The sequence below is a fragment of the Amblyomma mixtum genome, chromosome 4 (genome assembly GCF_055824585.1).
Source record: "Amblyomma mixtum isolate Tamu chromosome 4, ASM5582458v1, whole genome shotgun sequence".
NCBI lineage: Eukaryota > Metazoa > Arthropoda > Arachnida > Ixodida > Ixodidae > Amblyomma > Amblyomma mixtum.
Genome location: NC_143015.1, coordinates 78527062 through 78551472, shown reverse-complemented (window position 1 = coordinate 78551472; position 24411 = coordinate 78527062). Strand labels below are relative to the sequence as shown.

Here is a 24411-nt window from a genome sequence, read left to right as displayed (position 1 = left end):
GCATTCATGGTTTTTGGGGCAATCGGGGGAAGTTTTCCCTGGGTTGTTGACACGCGCACACAAGCTTGATAACTTAACGGGGGCCGAAAAAACAACATCCACTCCGACTGTTTTACCAACACTTTTCAAATTATGTGATATCTTGTGGATATAGGGAATGGCTGCTACTCGCTTACTTGTTTGACGTTCAGAACTGGCGGAGCATTTCAGTTTCTTCAACAAAACTTCGGCCACAGAAGAAAGCACGTGAAGCGGATAGCCACTAGCAGAAAGCCTCTCTACCTGGTTACTAAAGCTGCGTTCGGTTAGATGTAGACAGGATTTTGTAAGTGCACTCCTGAAGCTTGACATGACAATTCCTCTTTTAACAAGCTTCGAATGCGCAAAAATGTTTAGGACAGTTTCTGAAAGAAAAACTAACACAACTACCAGTTGACGATCCTTTCCAGGTTAAGAATTCCCTTGACGTGATTAGCACTCTAGACTACTACCATGACAAGCAACTGTGTGCTTTTTCTATTGACGTAAAGGACTTGTACTACTCCATTCCGCATGACAGTCTCCTTCTGTGCATTTGGGACGTAATTGAAAATTATGGTGCCATTCGCTTTCAAAACGCAGCGGGCATGTCGGTCGAGAGCTTTTTGGAAATGTTATTAGCCTACCTTGAATCCACGTATACAGAGTGGGAAGGTCGAATTTTTAGCCAGAAGAAGGGCATTTGCATAGGTTCTTGCATTGCTCCAATTTTGAGTGATTTCTTTTTAGCAATGCATGACAGAGAATTAAGTAACCGCTTAAATGGCACAGCTGTTGCGGCAGTTCGTCGCTTTGTGGATGACTATCTTGTTTTACTGACTTGTGACCGCGAAGCTTTTAGTAGGGAAGTGTCCAAAGTTTGTGGTGTATTTTCCGCTGTTCTTGCCCCTTTGGACGTAACTCATGAAGTTCCTGTAGAGGACACAATTAGATTTCTAGACTTGAGCCTGAAGTTTTCACTTTGCAGTGTGTGCTGGTCCTTCGAGCCTAGGGCCAATAAACCGTTGCTACCTTACAGTTCCGCGCATTCGAAGCTTGTTAAAAGAGGAATTGTCATGTCAAGCTTCAGCAGTGCACTTACAAAATCCTGTCTACATCTAACCGAACGCAGCTTTAGTAACCAGGTAGAGAGGCTTTCTGCTAGTGGCTATCCGCTTCACGTGCTTTCTTCTGTGGCCGAAGTTTTGTTGAAGAAACTGAAATGCTCCGCCAGTTCTGAACGTCAAACAAGTAAGCGAGTAGCAGCCATTCCCTATATCCACAAGATATCACATAATTTGAAAAGTGTCGGTAAAAGAGTCGGAGTGGATGTTGTTTTTTCGGCCCCCGTTAAGTTATCAAGCTTGTGTGCGCGTGTCAACAACCCAGGGAAAACTTCCCCCGATTGCCCCAAAAACCATGAATGCAAATTTGTGAAGTGTCAAAAAAATGTCGTGTATTCCATTCCTCTAACTTCTAATAGGTTTTATATTGGCCAGACTGGACAGTGCTTAAATGATAGGCTCAGGCAGCACCGCAACAATGTAGATAACAAAGAGTCTCGTAACCTTAGCATGCATTGCCGTGAATGTGATTGCACTGCACCCCACAGTTTAATTTTTGCCGAGTTGTTGCAAGGAACAAAGACCAGCTTTGCCGGGAAATTATCGAGGCTTCGAATATCAAGAAGTTTGGTGATACATGTGTAAGTGCTGCATCAGTGTCTTTATCACAAAAAGAACTTCGCTTCCTGAATCGCACTTCTTAGTTTGTGTTTGCTTGCAGGGATCCTGGTGCATGAATTGCTCTATGCGTTGTTTTCTATTTTCGTGCCTGAATGTATTTATACGCGCAGCGTGCCAAATAAATGTCAGTTGCTAGTTCAGCGCTGTGTTGTCCTTTTCCTCCTTTCCTCTGCTCTCTTTTTTTGGCCTTCGGCCTTGCGCTGTTTCAATCATATCATGTACTTAGGCAGATCAGCATTTATGAATGTGTACGCATACAGACGAATAAAATTTGATTTGATTTGAATTAACTAATCACTCTACAGTCATCAATCTTGGCATCGGGGTTACACTTTGTCCCCTCTATCTGTCTTACCATTCGTTTTCTCCAACCAGATTAGTTTCCGCGTTATTCGCAGAGGAGAGCGTTACACCGGACGTGACCTTGTCCGCGAGTATGAGCCAAAAATTACGAGGAACTTTAGCGGCTAAAGTGGTGAAAGGCGAAAGCCTGAGTGCTGCATTCTGCTACGCGATTGTTCACTTCCCATTTTGTTGGTGCATTAATTAACTGCTCATTAATGACGCTTAAGCTTCGTCTTTAGGAGTGGAACGCGACAGCGTGTTGCAGCGCTGCCAGGGAGTCCACGGAACGCCACCATCCGTTCGGCGCGATGCCTTGCCCTTTGAACGCAATGCTTTTTGAGGAAAGGAAATGGCGCTGTAATTCTCTGTCATCTCGGCGGACACCTGAGCCGCACCGTACAGGAAGGCAGGAAGTGTGAGTGAAAGAAGAAAGAGGGGCCGTAGTGAAGAAAATGAAAATTGTATTTGAGGAAAGGAAATTACGCATTCACTGACTCACATATCTCAGTAGACACTAGACGAAAATTGTATTTGAGGAAAGGAAGTTGCGCAGTAACTGTCTCACATATTTCGGTGGATACCCGTCAAAATTCGCGCATGGTGACGTCACGACAATTTGGACCAATCAGAAACGCGGACAAATACGACTTGCTCGTCGGTAAATTGCTTTTTGAGGAAAGAAAATGTGTCTCGCCTATCTCGGTGGACACCTAAACCTCGCCGTAACGGGAAGGGAGGAAGATGGGACTGAACGAAGCTACTGTAATCACTAGACGCACCTTTGTTCATTCCCAACCATCGAGTTGGCATGGCGGAGTGGTAGCGTGCTTGACTCGCACTGCGGAGGAGGCCGCGTTTGAGCGCGGAGTGATCGGACGCGTGGTGCATCGGCTCCGTCGATTTCTCGGCTGGAACCGCGGTAACCTGATGTAACGCCTATCAAACCTGTGCGACTGCTACCGTGAAGTCAGCAGGATCCTGGAGAACCCGATCACACCCAGGTACGCTGAATTTTCGGCCATTTCGAGCAATCCTCCGCATCACCACGTAGCGGTCGAGCTAAGCCTAACGGCTCCGGCTCCTCCGCCGCTGGCTGCGGAGACGCCTGCCGGCCAACCTCTCAACATGGCTCTACCTGAACAACGCGGATACGACCCCACGACTCTGTCGTGGTCATCTGTCCCTGTAAGCCAGCCAGAGGACGGCCCATCCACCATTTCGGCGCAGCAAGCTGCCCTTTTCCAAGTCGTTGAGAGCCGGCGCCGCCGCCGGCAGAACGCACGAGGAGCGGCAACACCCAAGACTCCTCTAAACAATTCAGCAACGGGAGACGCTCGCGCTCCGTCTTCTGCACCTCCACAGAAGACTTCTTCACCAGTCTCGAAGTGGACTCCCAAGCCAACGGTCAGGATGGACCCTGACGACTACGTTGTCGTGCTGCAGCCACGCAGTACGGTCTCCCTCAAGACGGCCTTCCAGCAAGGTGAGCTCGGCGCTGCCATTTCGCAACTCATCGGTAGGCAGCACATGAACACCATCACCATTTCACCAAATTGGGAACAGAACATCATCGTCTGTGGCACGCAGAACCCAGAAGTGGTTAAAAAGCTCCTCACGGACATTCAACTTAACACCAGCAGAGGATCGCTCGCATTTCACGGCCACCTCAAGCTCACCGGTGATGTGTGTCGCGGTGTGATATCTGTTCACAACTTAGAAACCAGTGAGTCACTAAAAGATAATGTGCAGTGGCGCGGTGGTGAACTAGTTCATGTGCGCAAGCTGGGACAATCAAACGTAGCTGTGCTGACTTTCGAGGGACGCACTGTTCCGCGTTACGTCCACTATAACGCAGAACTGACTCCCGTCAAGGAGTACAAAAAAACAGTGCCAGCGTGCTACCGTTGCGGCACACTGGGGCACCGGGTGGACAACTGTCCCACCCCGGTCAAGGAAAGATGCGGCCTTTGTGGCCAAAACGTGGGGCTTGGTACTGAGGGGATGGCCCCCCACGTCTGCAATCCTATCTGTTTAATCTGCGGGGGCCCGCACCTCACCAGCTCCCGCGAATGCACCGCGAAATTCATCAAGTTGCCGCAGCCAGGGCCCAGGACGCTACCCAAGGGAGCCAATGCCGGCGCTACACGGGGAGGGCGGCAGCGAAACAACCAGAAGACGCCACGGCGTGGCGTGATGCCTCCCCCTGGCAAGACAGCAACAGTAACGCCACCACCCGGAGCAGCGGAGTTCCCAGCTCTCAGCGCTTCATCTGGCGGCGCCGCCTGCAACCAACCCAAGGTAGGCAGCTGGGCGAGGGTCGCCTCTTCTCCTTCCCCTCCTCCCTCCTCCCCCACCAGCACCGCCGAGACACAGGAACTCAAGCGCGAGCTCGCCCTCTTGCGAGCTCAAAACGAAAAACTAGCCAGCGAGCTTAACTCGCTCAAATCCCAATTCCATACTCCGCCCGCGTCGAGCGACGAGGCAGAAAACATAACAGACAGGGAGATCCCTCCTCCTGTGGAGAGTCGCGCAGCGGCCCTGGAGACCCGGGTGACCGCAATTGAAACACAATTGGCTGACCTCCCCAAAATTATCCATGACACCATCGCGCGTCAGGTGGAGAGTGTCATCGCACAGGTGACACAAGCCGTAACGCACATTATCCAAAAATGGATAAAAGATAATCCGCGCGTCCTTAAACGCGTAGGACCCATCAGGGACGCTAACCGCCCCTCAAAATTCAATAGAGCTATTCCCGATGAGTTTGACTTTTCGGAAGACTCCTGCACGTCTGCGCCGGGCACTAGCGGACTGGGGAGTCTTAACAACGTGACCCCACCCTCCGCCTCCGACCATGGCCCCCAACCCTAAGTCGCGAGCAAGAACAACTCAGCCGCTTACACTAACGCAGTGGAACTGCCGAGGTCTCAAGGACCACAAGAAGCGGACTCATCTCCGCCTCTATCTTGAGACCTTTGAGTTCCTCGTCACCGTGGTTGCCCTTCAGGAACCCGGCGCCGGTGCCAAACTAACAAACTACACTACATTTCAACACAACCCGCAGACATGTATACTTGTTCACAAGCGATACACTGCGCAGGAGGTCACACTTCCCACAACACCGTCTTTCCCATACACGATGGTTTCAGTGCTGCCCCTAAAGCGGTCTGACCCACCTGTACACATTCTAAATATTTACTGCCCACCGAAACTTAACAACGTCACGTTCAATGAAATTTTCACTCAAGCTATGCAGGTGGCGGGTAGGGATCCCCTCCTAATCGTCGGCGATTTCAACGCCCCGAGCAGGCTATGGGGATACCCCCGGGAGGACAGGCGTGGGAGGAAGCTTGCGGAACTTCTTTCCACACTTGGACTCACCCTGCACACTGACCCCGCCAACCCAACACGTGTCGGCAATTCCATTCAACGAGATACTTGCCCGGACCTCACATTTACACGCAACATACGACATGCCGACTGGCTGAATACAGAGGACACTCTAGGTAGTGATCACTGTATAATCAACACAACCATTTACATGCGTCCCCTGAAACGCCCACTAAAACAAGCTCGTATCCCTGACTGGACGACTTTCCGCACCTCTCTACCTATTGTAGACCCCCTCCAGTCGGGATACGACGCCTGGTCCAGATCGCTCACTTCTACACTTACACAACACGAACAGCAGATACAGCTTACAGAAACACAAACAGACGTGGACAACCACCTTCTCCACCTTTGGGAGGCCCGTCGCAGCCTCACGAAGCGATGGAAGAAACAGAAACATAACAGACGCCTAAAGAACCGCATCCTGGAACTCACACAACAGGCAGCGGAATATGCTACTCAGCTAGCCGACACTAACTGGGTGGACCGGTGCAACGCGGCTGCTCGCCAGATGTCTGGCCGCAACACGTGGCGCCTGTTCCGCGCTCTCATCGATCCAATACAAACACGCACGGAAACCCAACGCCAATTACATAGGGCCTTGCACAACTTTACAGGAACGACAAAACAACTAGCGCACACGCTCAGGGATCGCTACCTGTGCACCACTAAGGACCCCCGGCAGGCGGCGTACTCGTATGCAGGCGAAGAGAACACGGAGCTGGACAAGCCGTTCCAGCTCCACGACCTCCGGGCGGCCTTGAGCAAAATGAAGCGGGGCACTGCACCCGGGCGCGACAAGGTTACGGTCAAGCTCTTGGCCAACCTTCCCGACGCAGCCTACGCCGCGCTCCTCAAATACATCAATAGCATTTGGGACGGAGAGACTCCTCTCCCTCTCGATTGGAAATCGGCTCTCGTGACCTTTATTCCGAAAGCCGGCAAACCTATTGATGTGGAGAACCTTCGCCCCATCTCCCTCACGTCTTGTGTCGGAAAGCTGATGGAGACGATGGTGCGCGACAGACTCTCCGATTTTCTAGAAACACAGCACACTTTCGCGGACACCATGTTCGGTTTTCGCCCTCACAAGTCTGCACAGGATATACTTCTGCAGCTTCACCACGACATCTTAGATCCTGTCGAATGTCCCCACAACGACAAGGTGGTCCTGGCCTTGGATCTTAAAGGCGCATTCGACAACGTCAAACACGAAGTAATCCTGGACCACCTCAGTAACACCAACTGTGGCCACAAAACATTCAACTACATAAAACAATTTCTTACAGACCGTCAAGCCTACATACGCATACAAGATGCGGAACACGGGCCATACACCATCGGCTCGAGGGGAACACCTCAAGGCGCGGTCCTGTCTCCCCTCCTCTTCAATTTGGCAATGCTTCATCTTCCCTCCAAATTGTCCTCTTTGCCCGGGATACATCACGCTCTTTATGCGGATGACATTACAATCTGGGCCACGCAAGGTAACCTGGGCCACATGGAATCCTGCCTGCAAGCAGCGGCGACCCTAGTCGACGACTACGCGGCCTACTGCGGACTCCAGTGCGCCCCGTCGAAATCAGAATTTGTGCACATACGTCCCTCCCCTCGGGACACAACCCCGCTTTGCATCAGTCTCCCCTCGGGACCGATCCGGGAGTCCAAGGAGATCCGCGTCCTTGGTCTCTTCATACACCACCAACGCAGAGTCGACACCACCCTAGCCAAACTTCGCACGGTGGGAGACCAGGTGGGCCGCATGGTCCGCCGGGTCTCCAACAAGCGGGGCGGATTACGAAGCAAGGATGCACTGCGGCTTGCCCATGCTTTCGTAACGAGTAGAATCCTCTACTCAACCCCCTACTTGCACCTGCGCAAACATGATGATGACCAACTGGAGGTCATCCACCGGAAAGTCATCAAGCGGGCTCTCGACCTCCCGGTCACCACGTCCAACCAGCGACTTCTGGCCTTGGGCGTGGTGAACACATTTCGGGAGCTTCGAGAGGCCCACTTAGTCAACCAATACACGCGTCTTGCACAGACCACGTCCGGTCGCCGCCTCTTGGACCGGCTACACATCAAACATGACTACCATATTGAGGAAAGGGAGAGAGTGCCAGCACCCTGGAGACGCGCCCTCCGGGTCCGACCCCTTCCCCGCAACATGTCCAGAGAAGACCATAGCGGTCGTCGCCAGGCGCGCGCGGAAGCGTTGGCGCGATACTATGGTAACCAACAACATGTGTATTACGTGGACGTTGCCGGCCCACACCACGGGGTGTGGTACACGGCCGCAGTCGTACACAACACAAACACAGTCAACGGGCTCACTTTCAAAGCCTACAGCGCAACACACGCGGAGGAGATTGCCATTGCTCTTGCTCTCACTACTCCCAAGTCGAAACACATCATCACCGACTCGCGAGGGGCCTGTCGGAACTACGAGTTGGGCTGGGCTCCCCCGCTTGCCTGGCGCATACTGGAATATAGCTGTCGATCTGAAGATCCAACTCCACGCAACCTGATTTGGGCCCCCGGTCACCAGGGACTCCAGGGAAACGAACAGGCCGATCAGGCCGCCCGCGCACTCTCTCCCCGGGCTATCTCCCTGTCCTTGGAAGGGTACTCCCAATCAGACAATCTGGCCATTACATTCAAACAAATCACCGATTACTACAAGGAGGAGCACCGGCGCTACCCGGCCCCTTGTAAGGGTCTGGATCGCGCTGACGAGCGCCTCCTCATCAAAATTCTTACTAACACTGTACTGTGCCCGGCGGTGCTTAAACATTTCAATACATCATTTGATGGCGCGTGCCAGTTCTGTGGGGAGGTGGCTGACACCTTCCACATGGTTTGGGCGTGTCAGTCAAACCCATCTATCCCCCCCAACCCCAACCCCACCAGAGAGGACTGGGAGGCGGCCCTGCTCGGCTGTCAGGACCTAAAGACCCAAAAGGCCTTGGTTCACCGGACGCGGGCGGCGTTGCTTGCCAATGGGGCCCCGGAATAGGGGCTCCACCTAGTATTGTTAGGGGAAAGGGCCAATAGGGCCTACCCCAATCACCTCTCTGTAAATATTTATTGTATTATAAATGTTTTTCACCACCACCACTGCGGAGACCGGGGTTCGATTCCCAAGCTCGGCCAATTTCTTACTCAGTTTTATTTATTTATCTGGTCTGACTAGAAAGGTTAATTGGTCTAATTGGTTAAGTAAGCAGTTAACTAAACTCAGTCAAACTTACTTGGAGCATCACTATACGATCCCTTTAATTGGTTGCATGGTTAGTAGCCGAAGTACAATTGGCCCCGTTTGAAATTCGCGCACTGTGTCGTCACGACCGTTTCGACCAACTGAAAAGCGTGACATTTTCTGTCGACACCTCCTGCTTACAACGATGAGGCATTAAAGGCTTCCGCCTTAAAAAAGGCTTGCGCGTTAATAAATCCTGACTGACACTCGTGAGCCCCTTCCAGTGCGGTGAGAGGACAATACGCGATAGGAAAGCTTTTGCAAATTGTGGGGCACTTAGTAGAGTTGTTCATAGAGTTTGCGATAGATTGCCTCAGCTGTGGCTACGGAACTCCTGGCTGTCGGAAAGTACATGTGCACTCGCCGTCAAAAGTAAATGGCGTCTTTGTGAAACAAATTTAATTTCTTGAAATCTAAAGCATAATGATTCATGTCTGTTGGTGCACACTGCAATTCGCACAATCACAATTAGGCTGCACATATGTATTCAAGGATGCATGAATTCAGGGGGCTATGATTAAATTTTTTTTGTTAATATTGTCTTCCACTTACTTCTGTCGACACCTGTACATACACTAGAATCGGAAGTAGAGATGTAAAATTTTAAGACATTTTGAATGGCATGAAAAAAATCGTCTTTTTTTTTCAGGGTTTTTTTCATAAAAAATTGGAAATTTTGCAAAACGTGACAAAAACAGACTTATTTGAAACTTCACAACGATCAATACTAATGCTCTGAAGTTAAGTCGAATATGCAGTTATAGATGTCGTATTGTGAAACGAACTTCTTGTTCTATTGCTCCGAGAAGATAAATAATGATTTGCACATCAGGCGAATATAGAGATATAAATAACATATTTGTGGAACGACCTTCTTGTTCTATTGCACCGAGAAAGGGAACATGAAAACTAATTCATAAGTCACTCCATATCGGACTCAAAGTCACTGTCGCTGGAGGCGGCACTATTCGCAGCAGCATAGATTGAAGTTGTGTCCACAGCTAGGTTCGACTGCACGTACACAAGCTTTAGAACGCGTTCCCCTGAAAGCCTGTTGCGAATCCTTGTATGGACGTTTCCGAAACGTGACCAGTTTCGTTCGCAGCTGACGGATGATGGCGGTATCTGCAGCAGTCGGCAAGCCAGAGGAGATAGTGGCTGGTTGGTGCAAAGGCCTTGACACCAGGTAGATGAGGCCACGTGCTTCACTGAGTCCCAAACCCCTGTCCTGCACCAAACTCCTGCGGATGTACTGTACTCTGCTACGTTGGAAATCAGTTTACCGTTGTCCGGTCACAGCTGCCCTGTTTGCAGAGATATAGGTGCCCTGTTTGCAGAGAAATCCACTCAAAGCTGTCTGCAATCTGCGCTTCGTCCAGGTGTTTCCCTCTGTATATTGCATCCAGCAAATTAGCAGCAAGGTGGACTGGTTGCAAACAAAGCTTTTCGCGCCTGTTGATGATTTCATTCGCTTGAATCTGTTCTTCGCTTGTCAAAGGGAAGGAGGCCAGGTTTGTTGCAAGTTCAGTTCTAATGGAATGTAAGGCTTCTGGAACGTCGGACAGCAGAGAATTGTCCGACTCTAGTGAGGTTATGGCGGACGCATTTGTTGTAATGATGAGCAGGAAGCTTTGCACGAGCTTCCGAAAACCGACTTCGTCCAAAACAGCTTCTCTCACGGACTTATTTACTTTGAGGTCACTTAATATCATGGTCTGCTGAAGGGCCTCCTTGTTTCTCAGGAGGCTTTGAAGTGACAGAGCCATTCCTCCACACCTTGTTTTGCTCGGAAGCTTTAGCGTTTCGGATCGCCCTTTACCATCTTTTGATTCTTGTTTCTCCTGCAACGTCGCAGCTACTATGTGGGTACGCTTCATGTACTTTATAATTTGTCTTGCCGTATGATGGACATTCTCTAATATCTTTAGTCTCATCAAATCATTCAAAAGCAAGTTCAGGCCGTGAGCCCCACATCCAATACATGTGATATGCTGATGTTTGCTTGCAGCAATACTTCAGGCTGCTTGCATGTTGCTGGCATTGTCTGTGACTAGCGCCACCACTTCATCGCTTCCCAGCGATTCAACCACTTTGCAGATCTCGGCAGCAACATACACCGCAGTGTGACGACTTTAGCCTGTTTCAACAGCTGAGTATGGCTTTAGCGTTGCCACAACGAAATTCATGACTGCCTCGCCATGAATGTTCGTCCATTCATCTGTCAAAAGTGTCAGACACGAACCGTTTCTCACGGTTTCCTCGACGTGTTGCTTTACTCGCGTGTACTCGAGTCCAGAACAGCTCCACTACAAAGGCGTGGAGAAGGCCGAGACTACAATGGTCGAAGCATCCTGCTGCTCTCCAATGTTAATTCTCAGGCACAGAGAGAGGCATATAGCGTGCCATCGTGGACCGGCCGCAGAAGACGACGACAGCCCCAGCACGCCTGCAAGCACACGCAGACTGAATTTCGTGGCTGGTTAACTGCAAGGCCGGCGGAACGCTGTTCCGTTCCCGCCTGGCTGAGCGCGTCCAGCCAAATATATTTGTGGAGACCCGACGACGACTGGTGTCTACGATTCGTCTCCACAAATTTGGTGACTACGGACTACGCGCCTTCGTTCTCTGCTCCTGCCCTGCGCTTGCGTCAGCAGCTTCGCTAGCCATACCACTGCTCGGAGCTCGAGACACCGCCTACCTTCCATTGTGTAAGCCCTGGCCATGGATCCCTCCACTTATGTACCGTCTCCGTCGCCTATCACTCCGCCATCTCATGAGTCCGCGGTCTCCGCCCTCAAGCTCCCCGACTTCTGGCCGTCGGACTCGGAACTTTGGGCCCTCACCATCGAGGCCTTGTTCCGCCGGCACCGCATCACGTCACAAGTGACCACGTTCGACCATGTCATTGGTGCGCTCAACCTACTACCGCTGCGGTTGTTCGCAGCGTCCTGCGCTCTCTGCCTGCCGATAGCCCTTACGATCACATTAAAGCGATGCTCATCCAGCGAACTTCTGAAACGGAGCCGCGTCGTCTGCAGGAGCTCCTTACCTCATAAGAGCTCGCAGATGGCCAACCTACCGAGCTTTTGCGTCGCATGACCGCCCTGGCTGGGGACTAGGCTGCTTCACACGACAGCGCGCTCCTGCGGGAACTCTTCCTGCAGCGACTGCCCCCTCAGGTGCGCATGATCCTGAGCGCGTCTTCGTCCCAATCCCTGGAATCCCCGGCTACGCTGGCAGATCAGATCATGGATGTCGGCTTTACGTCCACTGCAACACTTCATCGCCCTCTTGCCCCTCAGCTATCGAGCCCAGCTCCTGACGATTGCTATACCCGTCTCACTGCTGCTCATGAGGAGCTAGCCCGGAGGTGGCGCAGCTTACAACTGAGGTTGCAGCCCTTCGTACTCGCCGGCCACATTCCATGTCTCCACCCCGCCGTACCAGCATCAGTGCTTCTGGCAATCGTTCTCCGCATTCCACGACCCTTTGCTGGTTCCACCGCCGCTTCGGCTCTCGCGCACGCCACTGCCGCCAGCCGTGCTCCTTCGCGGGAAACGGTCCAGCTGAACACTGAAGGCGACCGGTGTTCTCGGTCCGCGATCCAGGCACCTTTTCCACGTCACTGAACGTGTAACGAAAGTCCGCTACCTCATCGACACTGGTGCCGAGATCTGTGTCCTTCCGCCTACGTTGGCTGAGCGGCGCCGTCCTTTAGACTCTACTCCTCTGACCGCAGTAAACTGATCCACCATAGGGCATACGGCCAGAAGTCGGTAACACTTGACCTCGGACTCCGCCGTACCTTTCGCTGGGTATTTGTCAACGTGGACGTGCTTTCGCCAATCATCGGCGCCGACTTTCTATGGTACTATCGGCTCCTAGTTGACATGCGGCAAGACCGCATCCTGGATTCTGAAACGAGCCTAGTCGTCCAAGGCGTTTCTTGCCGCGCTCCACCACGCCGGCTCCTCCAGGCGCACAACACCGTTTCCGACTCTTGGTCCAGCATACTTGCCGAGTATCCAGATGTCTTCCGACCGCGTCCCTTGAAGCGCCGGTCGCTCACAGCGTAACTCATCTTATTGTAACGACTGGGCCTTCCGTGTTTTCTCGCGCTCGTCACCTCGCACCGGGTCACCTCGCTGTCGCCAAAAAAGAATTTGAGCATATGCTAGAGCTTGGCTTGATCCGTCCCTCCTCCTGTCCTTGGACGTCGCCCCTCCACATGGTGCCCAAAAAGACCGGCGACTGGCGGCCGTGCGGCGACTACCGCGCTCACAACAAGGCCACAGTCCCTGACCGCCACCCGATTACCCACATCAAAGATTTTACATCGGCCCTACATGGCTGCACAATCTTCAGCATAGTCGATCTTGTGAAGGCATATCATCAGATTCCTGTGGAGCCGTCGGATATCCCGAAGACCGCCATTATTACACCTTTGGGCATGTTTGAATATCTGAGGATGCCTTTCGGTCTTTGCAATGCTGCCCAGTCTTTTAAGCATTTTGTTGACCAAGTACTACGTTGCTTGACGTGCTGCTTTGCCTATATTGACGACATTCTCGTCTTCAGCCCTACGGCAGAGGCCCACAAGCTCCACCTGCGTCAAGTGCTCGCAAGACTCAACCGCTTTGTTTTGTGGCCAACGGACCGAAAAGCGAGTTCGGCGTTGCAGAGTTGGACTTTCTCGGCCATCGCGTCAACGCACATGGCATTCACCCCTTACCGATCCGTGTCACCGCCATCAGTCAGTTTCCCCGGCCCACCACCACCCGACAACTGCCTGAATTTCTTCGCCTCGCCAACTATTCTCGGCGTTTCATTACTCGCTGCGCCGCAATACTGCAGCCTCTCCATGACCTTCTCTCGGGCCACAGCAAGCCGACCACTCTTGTTGCTTGGACCGATGCCGCTGACCGCGCATTCAGCGGCATGAAAGCAGCCATTGCCGACGCGACGCTCCTGGTTCATCCTAAATGTGACGTGCCCACGCCCGTCATGGTTGACGCATCGGACACTGCTGTCGGCGCGGTCTTGCAGCAGTTCGTCGCTGGTGTTTGGTAGCCAATCGGCTTCTTTTCCAAGAAGCTTGTGCTCCCTGAACGCCGCTACAGCACCTTCGGCCGAGAGCTGCAAGCAATATATTCGGCCGTGAAGCACTTCCGTCATTTTCTCGAGGGATGCACCTTTAGTATCCTCACTGACCACAACCCTCTGACGTCCGCACTCGCATCCAGCAGTACCTCCTACGCTCTTCGCGAAATCAGGCAGCGCGCCTACATTTCCGAATTTACCTTCGACATTTGTCACATCAGCGGCAAGTCCAACATAGATGCCGGCGCTCTTTCTCGTGGTGAAGTCAACGCGACGGACAATGGACGGCCAATCGTCGACTTCACAGCTACGGCTGCTGCTCAACGAGGCGATGCCGAGTTGCAACGGTTTCGAACGCGAGACACCTCTCTGGTTTTGGAGGACGTCTTGCTTCCTGACTGCGCAGCTCCCCTCGTTTGTGATACGTCAAGCGGTCGCCCTCGTCCCTACGTGCCTCCACAATACCGACGAACCGTCTTTGATCCCCTCCATTCTTTAGCCCATACTGGCATCCGCGCAACACAGCGCCTTGTCACGGCTCGTTATGTCTGGCCTCGCATTAACGTCGACGTTCGTCGCTCGTCGCCCACGTGCTTGCGCTGTTAGCAAAGCAAAGTGCATCGACACACTGCGACTCCGGTTGGAACGTTCCCGTCTCCGCACGCCCGCTTCAGCCACCTGCACGTCGACATTGTCGGTCCCCTTCCTCCCTGCAGGGAACCACCGCTACCCGTTAACCTGCATTGACAGGTTCACAAGATGGCCTGAAGCGATGCCCCTTCTGGACATAACGGCGGAGTCGATCGTAAGAGCACTGATCACACTGTGCATCATCAGCTACGGTGTCCCTTGCACCAGTACGACTGATCGTGGTCGTGAATTTGACTCCACCTTAGTTGCAAACCTATCTCGGCTCCTCGGCGTCAATCGCATCAAGCCGACCTCCTGCCACCCCATTTCCAACGGTGTCATTGAGCGTTTTCACCGGCAGCTGAAAGCTTCACTTATGGCGTCCGCTTTTCCTTCGCCGTGGATTGAGCGCCTACCCTTCGTCCTGCTTGGTCTCCGCACCGAACTTCGACGTGACTCTTCTACCTGTGCAGCAGAGCTAACATTTGGCACTACTCTCCGTGTCACTGGCGAATTCTTCAAGCCCTCGCCACCCACGCCTGCTGACGTCTCGGATTACGCCTTCGGCCTACTTAGCGCTATGAGCACTGTCGTTCCCCCACATCAGCGCCAGTTTTCTCGTCGTGTCCACGTCCCCCCCGACCTTCAGCGGTGCACTCAGGTCTTTATTCGCCACGACGCCGTACGCCTGCCCTTACGGCCACCATACGATGGTCCGTACTAAGTGCTCCAGCGTGCTCCTAAGCACTTTCTCCTGCTCATCAACGGCCGAGAGGACACAATCTTAGTTGACCGCCTTAAACCTGCTCAACTTGACACCGACGTCATCGCAAACTGTGCCACTGCATTCCCTCCCGACCGTGTCAGTCCTCGTCGCGTACGATTTGCGCTAAGACCATCCGCTTTTCGCCATTCACACCTTGGGGGGGGGGGGGGGGGGGGGGGGGGGGGGGGAGGGGGGTGCAATCGTGGCCCGGCCGCAGGAGACTAAGACAGTCCCAGCACGCCTGCAAGCACGCGCAGACTGGATTTCGTGGCTGCTTAACTGCAAGGCCGGCGGAACGCTGTTCAGTTCCCGCCCGGCTGAGCGTGTCCAGCCAAATATATTTCTGGAGACCCGACGACGACTGGTGTCTACGATTCATCGCCACAGGCACATTGCTTGAGTGGATCGCTCGAGCCAAGGCAGTGTCGAATTGGCTTTGCTGCTCTGGAGCATGCGGTCTACAAAAGGCCCAATACTCTTGATTTTTTTTTTGCGCTGGCTGCTCTTCATCGCGTTTGCAGAGTTCTGACTCACTTGTTTTAATTGCTGACTGAGTTGACACACCATCAGGATGTTTGGTGTTCATTTACTTGCTGCAAATTTCCTTGATGTCTAGTGGGCATTTCTTACACGCCAACAGATGCCTTGTAAAACGTGTGGCATTTGGAAATCCATGCTGAACACTGCAGTACTTGCATATTGCTTGCTCTGTTCCGCCAATGTACGTTTCCCACAGAGAAAAGTGTTCGCAAACATTCGACCCCGGGCGAACCATTGTCACAACCAGAACCGTCTACCATGCTAACGAAGTGGCATGCGCTCCGAGTAATCGTTCTTTCGTTTGTTTTGTCAGAGTACAGATGGCAGCACTCTGAAGCCCTGTCCACTGTAGACGTAGTAGTTAATGCCGTAGTAGTTAATGGTTCCGCTTGGTTGCGCCAACATATCGTTAGATGGCAGTGCGAGTCCATCACGCTTGAAGTCGCTTAGTGTTACCATTGTTTCAGGTGTTACTGAGTAGCCGTCCTACCCGATCTCTGTCGCCAAGAAGCTATGCTTGTATTTGGCTAAAAGCGCTTACGTGCACAGCAGCCTATGTTATTTATGCCGTGCGCGTCGCGCTGTAGAATTTGCAGCCATTTTGTTCTACTTGACACGTGAGTTTAACTATTAGTGTGTTTCTAAGTCAAGCCTGGATCTTATATGTGACCTGGCCATCAACCCGTGTACTCGCAGCACGAACGTTTTAAAGGCACTAACTGGCACAGGCGATGACGACTGCTCTCCAATCGTTCAACTATGCACGCTGTAATGGTTTTCAAAGCAAAAACAAAAACTTAAACTGAAAGCAAGCAATCATAAAACCTTCAAACTGCACTGTGAAATTTTTGATGTTTCTTTCCATTTTTTGTCGTCGGAAAAAAATAAAAGAACGTTTTTTTTTCCAAAATTGAGTGTTTTTTTTCAGGTCATCACATCTCTAGACTGCTTAACTGCAATGACGAAATGCAAAGGGATGTGCTTTATGAGGCCATGTGCTGCAGGTAGATTTATATATCTATGCACCCTCTATACAAATGCCGCAGACCTCATAAAAGCTTCCGGTTTAATTGTCGTTTCGGTGGGAATAAGGCGCTGTTTTCCGTTATAGGATGCCAATTGTTTTTTTATTGCTCCGAATGAATTTCAGAGCTTTCAAGCAACATAGATTTTGCCATGCCTAAAACCCTGCACCGCATGCTTAGACACGTAGGCAGGTTCATTCGGTTATTCGTGATATCCACGCGAGCTTGGAACAAAAGAACATGTATAAAGGCCCACTGTAAAGGAACAGTTTCTCAGAGCAGTAGGTGCAGATGGCATTTTGAAGCGGTCGTACCGAGCTGCTACTTTTTATTTATAGTGGATGTCACGAAACTCTAGCTAATCCTCTATAAAACATATACATAAGATACGTAGAAATGATTCTTTTTAATTTCCTTTTTTGAAGAAGCAAAGTGTTAATTCATGTTTTTTGCCCATTCAGTAAGGTATGCGCTGAATATTCGACAGCCCCGTTCGTACGATGTTAGATGGATCCCACGATATTTTACGTCAGACGCCAAAAAACGATCAAGATATCCACAGTCATGCTAATAGATTTTTACGCAACAATAAGCATTTGAGACAGCCTTTCTGAACCTTTTACTGTTTATTTAGGCGCACCGCTTTAGTCTCGTACGCACTGCACCGGTGCGGGAAGACATGCGGGGAGACATCTTTTAGTATTTCGCAAACCAAAATACCGAGCTTATCAGCCAAGCCTGCGGCTCTGACATCTTCACGCCTTCACCTTGTCGGTATTTACACAGCATGAAAAAACGAACAGTCATTCTCATCAATGACAACCCCATTCTTGTGCAAGTAATCGAGCAGTTATCACGCAGCCACGACAGGAACAAAATGCTTTTGCTTGGCGCAGTTGGTTGAGCGCATGCTATGTAATGTATCCCTACAGCCTGCAAAACATTTCCGCAATTATAGCCTGCAGGGGCGCGCAAGATCGAACGATAAATTCACGACATGCACAGATGCAGCGCTCGCATGACGTGGTACATGAGTAAAAAATGGTGACAACTCCTCTGCACACTCACCACGGCCGTTTTGTCTCCATACTGCAGCCATGCGTCCCTCATGAATGTCCCGAAGTCGACTTTTGGTATATCCATACCTCGCAGAGCAGGCTTAACGATTCCATTTTCGATGGTGCCGTTGCAGGAACCGGAGGTGTGGGCTTCTTTGTCCTCGAAAAAAGAGACAAAGGCAGATACATCTTTAACAAAAGAAACAAAAGGAGCCGCAACAGCCAGTTAAGTGTGCAACCTGACAAACCATGAAGGAAGAAGCAGAAATGTAGATTGCACTGCTGCACTGCTCAGAGAAAAAATTTCTTAAAATGACACGGAATATATGTATACTCCGTTTCATACATAGCTCTCAACGCTGCCAAAGGTACGAAAGTAGTCCGCTGCAAAAAACAAGCAATATGTATCCGTCCGCCTCGCGTCGTGGCTGAGTGGTACGAAGCGCGCGCCTATGAGTTCATTTTACAAGATGCCAAGGTTCGACTCCCGGCTTGGCTGGTTTTTTTTTATTTCTTTTTTTATTTTTATTAAAATCATCATTAGGTAGAAAGTCGAAACTGTCAAACTCTAATGCCTACCTTGAAAAACACAGCGCTCTTTACTTGCTTCGAAGGGAAAAGGCAGTGTAGTCTATTGGCGACGGACGTGATTGCGAAGTGCTTTTCTCGGGCAATGAGCGACTTTTTAGCATGCGGCACACAAGGTGATCTTATTCCAGTAGAGATACCTTCTTTCTTGAACCTCGCAACTGTCCGAGGGCTCACCCCGGTCACCTCGCCCACAGTTTCGAGAACTTCACGCGCAGTCTTCTCCGGGAAGCGCTTCCTTACGCTACAGTAAACGTTGACAATCACCTGCTTGCAGTCTCTCGAAATTTTCGGAGGCTTCAGCTTGGAGAATATGTGAGCAGGAGATGTTTTTAAAGCCGCAGTGGGCGAAGAAAACAAGCGAGTAGGAGATAGCGGTGCCATTTTCGCATACTCGGAAACCGAAAGACGAAAGCAGACGACATTGCCGGCCGACCTAGCTGCGAAAACCTGATACAGGAGGAGCCGAAAAAAAACCCAGAAAACTAAGGCACTCTGTTTTGAAGAACATTAAAGAAAAAGCAATCTTTTTGCAAAATAAAACACCATTATCATTATACTGCAATATTAACCAACAATAACTTTAATATTGAGTTCATTACTCTTTTCACTTTCGACGCACTACATTGCGATGCGGACGAGGAGCGCGAACAGGCGCCGCAGCCTTGGCTGCGTTGACAGCTATGTATGAAACGGAGTATAGGACTACAGACATATGCGTAGAGCACTCGAAATCAATACAAAAAGTGCCAAACAGTAATATTTCTTTCCTAGTAGTCTCTATTATTCCTTTATTATTAGTATTAGTCTCTATAGTTCCTAGTAGTAGCGCTGTCTGTTGTCGTCCTTACACTTCATTTTTGTTCTGTTACGCTTTGTAATTCGTGTTATGGTTGAAAAAAAGTTACGGCAACCGATCAGCGCGGGTGCTCTCTCGGTGCGCTAACTACCGAGGTATTCCTTACTTTCCTACTATTGGAACTTAGCCGGTCTTCATAAAGCAGACAGGTACGCTCAAAACACTGCGGCACAGCGTGGAGGTATAAGGTTTTAAGCCGATAGATTTAGGCACAGCAATCATATTTCATATCAATGATATTGCCCTTTCATGCCACCCACATATCCGCACCTACTGACTGGTTCATTTCTCTGATACGATTGGCAGTGCAAGAATAATCACGTTATCCGCCGCGGTGGCTCAGTGTTAAGGCGCTCGTCTACCGAGCCGGAGTACCCGTGTTCGAACCCGACCGCGGCGGCCGCGTTTCGATCGAGGCGAAACGCAATAGGCGCCCGTGTGCTGTGCGATGTCGGTGCACGATAAAGATCCCCAGGTGGTCGAAATTATCCCGGAGACCTCCACTACGGCACCTCTTTCCCTCTTTCTTCTTTCACTCCCACCTTCCTACCTTCCCTTACGGCGCGGTTCAGGTGTCCGCCGATATATGTGAGACAGATACTGCACCATTTCCTTTCCTCAAAAAACCAATTTACCAATCAGGTTATTGCGGGAGAATCAAGAGCTCATGAAAGTTGGCAAGGCTGGGAGGCCACGAAACAAAGTTTTTTAATTCACTATACGAAAGGCTGTTGCTCGCGGGCGATGAGGAATTAGGCGTTCATGCGGTCAGTTCTTGAATAAAAATCGAAAAATAAAACGAAGCATGTGCAAGTAACATCGTAGAATAATGCCTGATCCTCTAGACGCAGCTACTACTCGTGGTTATCGACTTATTTGCGCTAGCTACGAAGAATGCTATCTTGGGCACCTTTTCCCAACGTAATATCGCCGCAAAATACTATATAGCCGGGAAGAAAGGCGAACAAACGGAGAAGTGAAATATAAGAAACAGGGAAATAAATTTCCTGCACTGGACGTGAACGTTTCTTTACTGTTTGCAAAACAAAGTTCAGAGTGCAAGATGCCGGGCTAGTTGGTAATTCATGATGAAATAACAGCGCAAGGAACGGGACGAAAACACGAAGGAAGAAGACACAGAAACGGGCGCTGTGTCTGTGTCTTCTTCCTTCGTGTTTTCGTCCCGTTCCTTGCGCTCTTATTTCATCTTGCAAAACAAGTCCATGACTTCGAAACCGCACTGCAAATTTGCTGTCTTATCAGTCGTTCATAAGCCAGTTTCCGGCCTGAACAAACTGTAGGCTCACTGAACTTTCACCTGAGCACTTCCCGTGGTTCATAAAGGGTGCGCGAAAATTGTTTTTGACATTTGGTATCATTCGCTTCCCGTCTCTGTCGCTACCACACCGTGAAAGTTTATAGCAACTTTATGACGCTATAAAAAAAACTCTACGCTTCCTTTTTACTGTTTTTCAGGTTAAAAGTCTTTTGCAGTTCAGTTTCTCGAACTCTAAAAAAATCGTTTCGGTTCTACAGAGTACATGCTTTGTTGCCTTTTTTGCCGTGTATTCGCAAAATAGGGCCGCTGGAACGTAATGGCGGCTTAGTGAGCCGAATGAAACGCTTCAATGCTGCTTCCTCTAACCTTCCCCTTTCCTTGCTGAGAACCAAAAAAATACTCAAAGTTCGTTTCGACTATTAACCGCTAAAAAGGCATCAAGCGCACCAAGGAGCGTAGCACTGGCTTTCAGTTCCTAAAAAGAAAACACTTTTTTCCACCAACCGTGCGACAACGCTACAAGTCGCACGCATGATCACCCGCATCACCAACAGGCGACATGGCATGCGTGAAGAGGACACACTAAAACTAGTCAGAAGAATTAGTCAGAAGAATTAGTCGAATCACGTACAGCCTACCCTACCAGTGCCTCAACAAAAACGAAATACAACAAGCGGATGCCCTGTTACGCAAAGCGTATAAGACGGCGCTCCGACTACCACGCAACACGTCTACAGAAAAACTCATGGCCCTAGGATTACATAACACCTTTGAGGAGCTACGAGAGGCGCAGCTTGAGTCGCAAAAACTCAGGCTGTTGCAAACAACGACTGGAACAGCGCTCCTGCAGAGACTCCGATACCGCGAGCAGATGCGAGAAATGTCGAGAACGGCAACGATCCCCGACGAGCTTCGCAAGACCCTCAAAAAACATGGATCCCAACCTCCATCGAGGCAGAAGAGAAGTGAGGGCCGAATTCATCGAGAAAACATACGCTCCTCAAGCCACGACCGTGTATGCAGACGCGTCTTGGAGAGGAGGAGATACCAAAATCGCTGTAGCGGCGGTGGTCGATTCGTCTTTACGACCAGCGCGTCTCTCCGAGGCTGCACAGCTGCACAGTCCGAGGAAGTAGCCGTTGCTCTAGCGGTGGCGGAGGGCTATAGAGCCGGGCGGTCACTAACAATACTCACGGACTCTCAAACAGCCTGCCGAAATTACATGAATGGCAGGAAGGGTCGTCACGCGCTCCGTATACTCCTCGCAGCGAGCGACAGAATTAAAAACCAGGAAGAACAAAACGACTAGACCCGACACAAAATTGTGTGGGTACCGGGGCACACGGGGGTGGCAGGGAACCGAGAGGCCGACAGGATAGCTCGAGGATACATTACTTTCCGAGCATCCGACGAGACCGCGGAACTCGCGCCAGCACCCATGGAATACTCGGCCATGCTACAAAACTATAGAGGCAGAAGAATGCGATATCCCCCACCGCACAAATCTCTCAGCAGAGAGGAAGCTGTCACTTGGAGACAATTAAAACAGGCTCTTTCCCAAACCTACATATACTAAACAAAATACACCCTATGATATACACGAACAAATGCACCTGGTGCGACGAAAAACCTACTCTATACCACATCACATGGGCCTGCCAAAACATAGACGTGGTCCCTAAAATATAAAACCCGAGTGAGGAGCAGTGGGAGACTCTGCTGTCCAGCGACCGCTGCGAACACCAACAAGGTCTGGTACAGCGAGCTCAACGGGCGGCAGTGGCCAGCGGAGCTCTGGACTGAGGGCAACCGACCACTGATTAGAGGCGGACGACTTCGACAGAGAAGGCTCCTGGGGGTAGAACCAAGACGTCTCTGAAGATGCCCCCAAACCGCAGGAAAAACCATTAGTGTAAATAAAGTTTTCCCTTCCTTCCTTCCACCAACCGTGGTTCTTCTTCCACTTTCAAGTAGAACTGAAAATAACACATGGAATAGCAAGGGCGTCTACCTTCTCAAGCCCTAAGTCTCTTCGCTAAAAAAACCGCCCCGTTGTATCACAACCGCCAAGACATCACCGACTCTGGTGCTTATGTTTAGCATATACCACAAGTCACGAGTATTAAAGAACACTGACGTCCATTCCCTCCAGGGGCTCATGTTGCTATTATACTGGAACCAGGTACAATAGTTTTTCTCGAAACGTTGGGTAGTGGTCTTAGCCTCCCCGCGACCTTTTATAATTTTGTTTTCGATTGTCAAGAATCCTATTTTAATTCCTTCTCTTTACGATGGCTCAAGAGAGTTGAATGTCTCCCACCTCCCCCAAGTGATGATGGATATTGCTGACAGCGTCCAGGCCCCATCATTCCGAAAACTTATATCTGCGCAGATTACTGTAGAACCAGTAGCATTCAGCGTCTGGGTAGATTATTGTCGAACCAGTAGCCTGCAACAAGTGACCGAAAACCTTGCGGTAGAGACGTATATGCAAAACCACATGCTAAGAGACTATTAGAAATGTGATAAAAACAAATTGCAATGCCGAGATTGTCACTTCAGGATAGCACAATCGTATGACACTCGAAAATCAAAAAAAAAAGGCGGCCAAACCACAATTCAATACGAGTCTTTCAGAATGCAGAAGTGGAAGGCAAATGTCGCGAAGGAAAATTTGAGGGGGCACTTTAGCTCCGCCTTAAAGGTTTGACGAGATAGGGTTGTGGGTTTATTCCCGTATGTGATGAAGCTCATCCTCAATTTTACATTCACAGATCCCTGGTAGTCCTCATACCCCTCCTGGCGCAGTGGTGTAGCGGTTAAGCGATGCGCCACTTCTCTGCGATGGTAAGTGCTCGCAGCGTTGGTCTTTGTGTTTGCAGGTTGCAGGTTGCAGGTTGCGGGTTGCTCTTTTTAACAGCCACCCACCACGGTGGGCAATTCACTCACGATCCGATGGGCAGGTTGTGATAAAGTCGCAAGGTCGCGTGACCTGCACCTGCCTCCTACGTTGCTCTCTGGGGACCACCTGCCAGAGCCATGCCCGTGATTTTGTCGCTCACACCGCCAACGCCGACACCATCAACACCGGTACCTTATCTTCTGGTGAGCACGGCCTTGAACGCTCTCGCTTTACACAGCGTGAGAGCAGGCGTATATGAAGTTCGTTAGCCCGCTACGCAACTGCCTACTGAGAGAAAAGAATGTTCGAAACCCCGTATACAAGATCAGCATCGCTCTATGAGCACTGAGCTCCTCCGATGCTAAATGACTGACGCTATGCACTCGCTCTGCTTTTCGTTTGCGCGTACGGAGTTCGACAAGGCAACGGTTCGGACTACCACAATGCGCCCTATCGCTAAGCGCTCACTTCCAGTATCAATGTAACATGCTCCGGTTTAGCAGTGCAACCTTGCTGATTCCACTAGCTCACCTGATGGTAGGTGATGAGCATTTCATTCCCGAAATCTCCGCCTATTACAGAAAATGTCTTTGGTTCACGGTGCTGTTGCCAGGTTGTCGCTGCAGCTTTTGATGCCTGTTCGGCTCCTCGTTGGGCCATTATAGAATGCAAGACGTTCAAAGGCCTCAACTCTGGCGAGGTATTTGCCTCCGGAAAACCCCGGAACCCGTTTCGATCACCACGAGACCACTATTTGCAACTTCAACGTCCTCTTTTCTTTCCTATTAGTTCATCAGAGCCGGCAGGAAACTTACGCTGTCGTTCAAAAACCACTCAGCTTGCTCCTCTTTTGAGGGCGCTCATAAAATGAGCTACCCGGCTCACTGTGTCAGTTGTATGCCAC

General features: G+C 50.6%; 1 protein-coding gene across 1 annotated transcript in view; it reads right to left on the bottom strand.

Moving 5' to 3' along the window:
* The window catches only part of LOC149347143 (uncharacterized), a 64879-nt gene extending 40712 nt beyond the window's left edge, over positions 1-24167 (bottom strand). The window contains exons 1-2 of the mRNA XM_089585501.1: positions 24039-24167; positions 17890-18039 (exon numbers count right to left, since the gene is read on the bottom strand). Coding sequence (XP_089441627.1) covers positions 17890-18039; positions 24039-24167 — 279 coding nt within the window. The remainder of the gene's footprint in view (positions 1-17889; positions 18040-24038) is intronic.
* Positions 24168-24411: the final 244 nt, after the last annotated feature.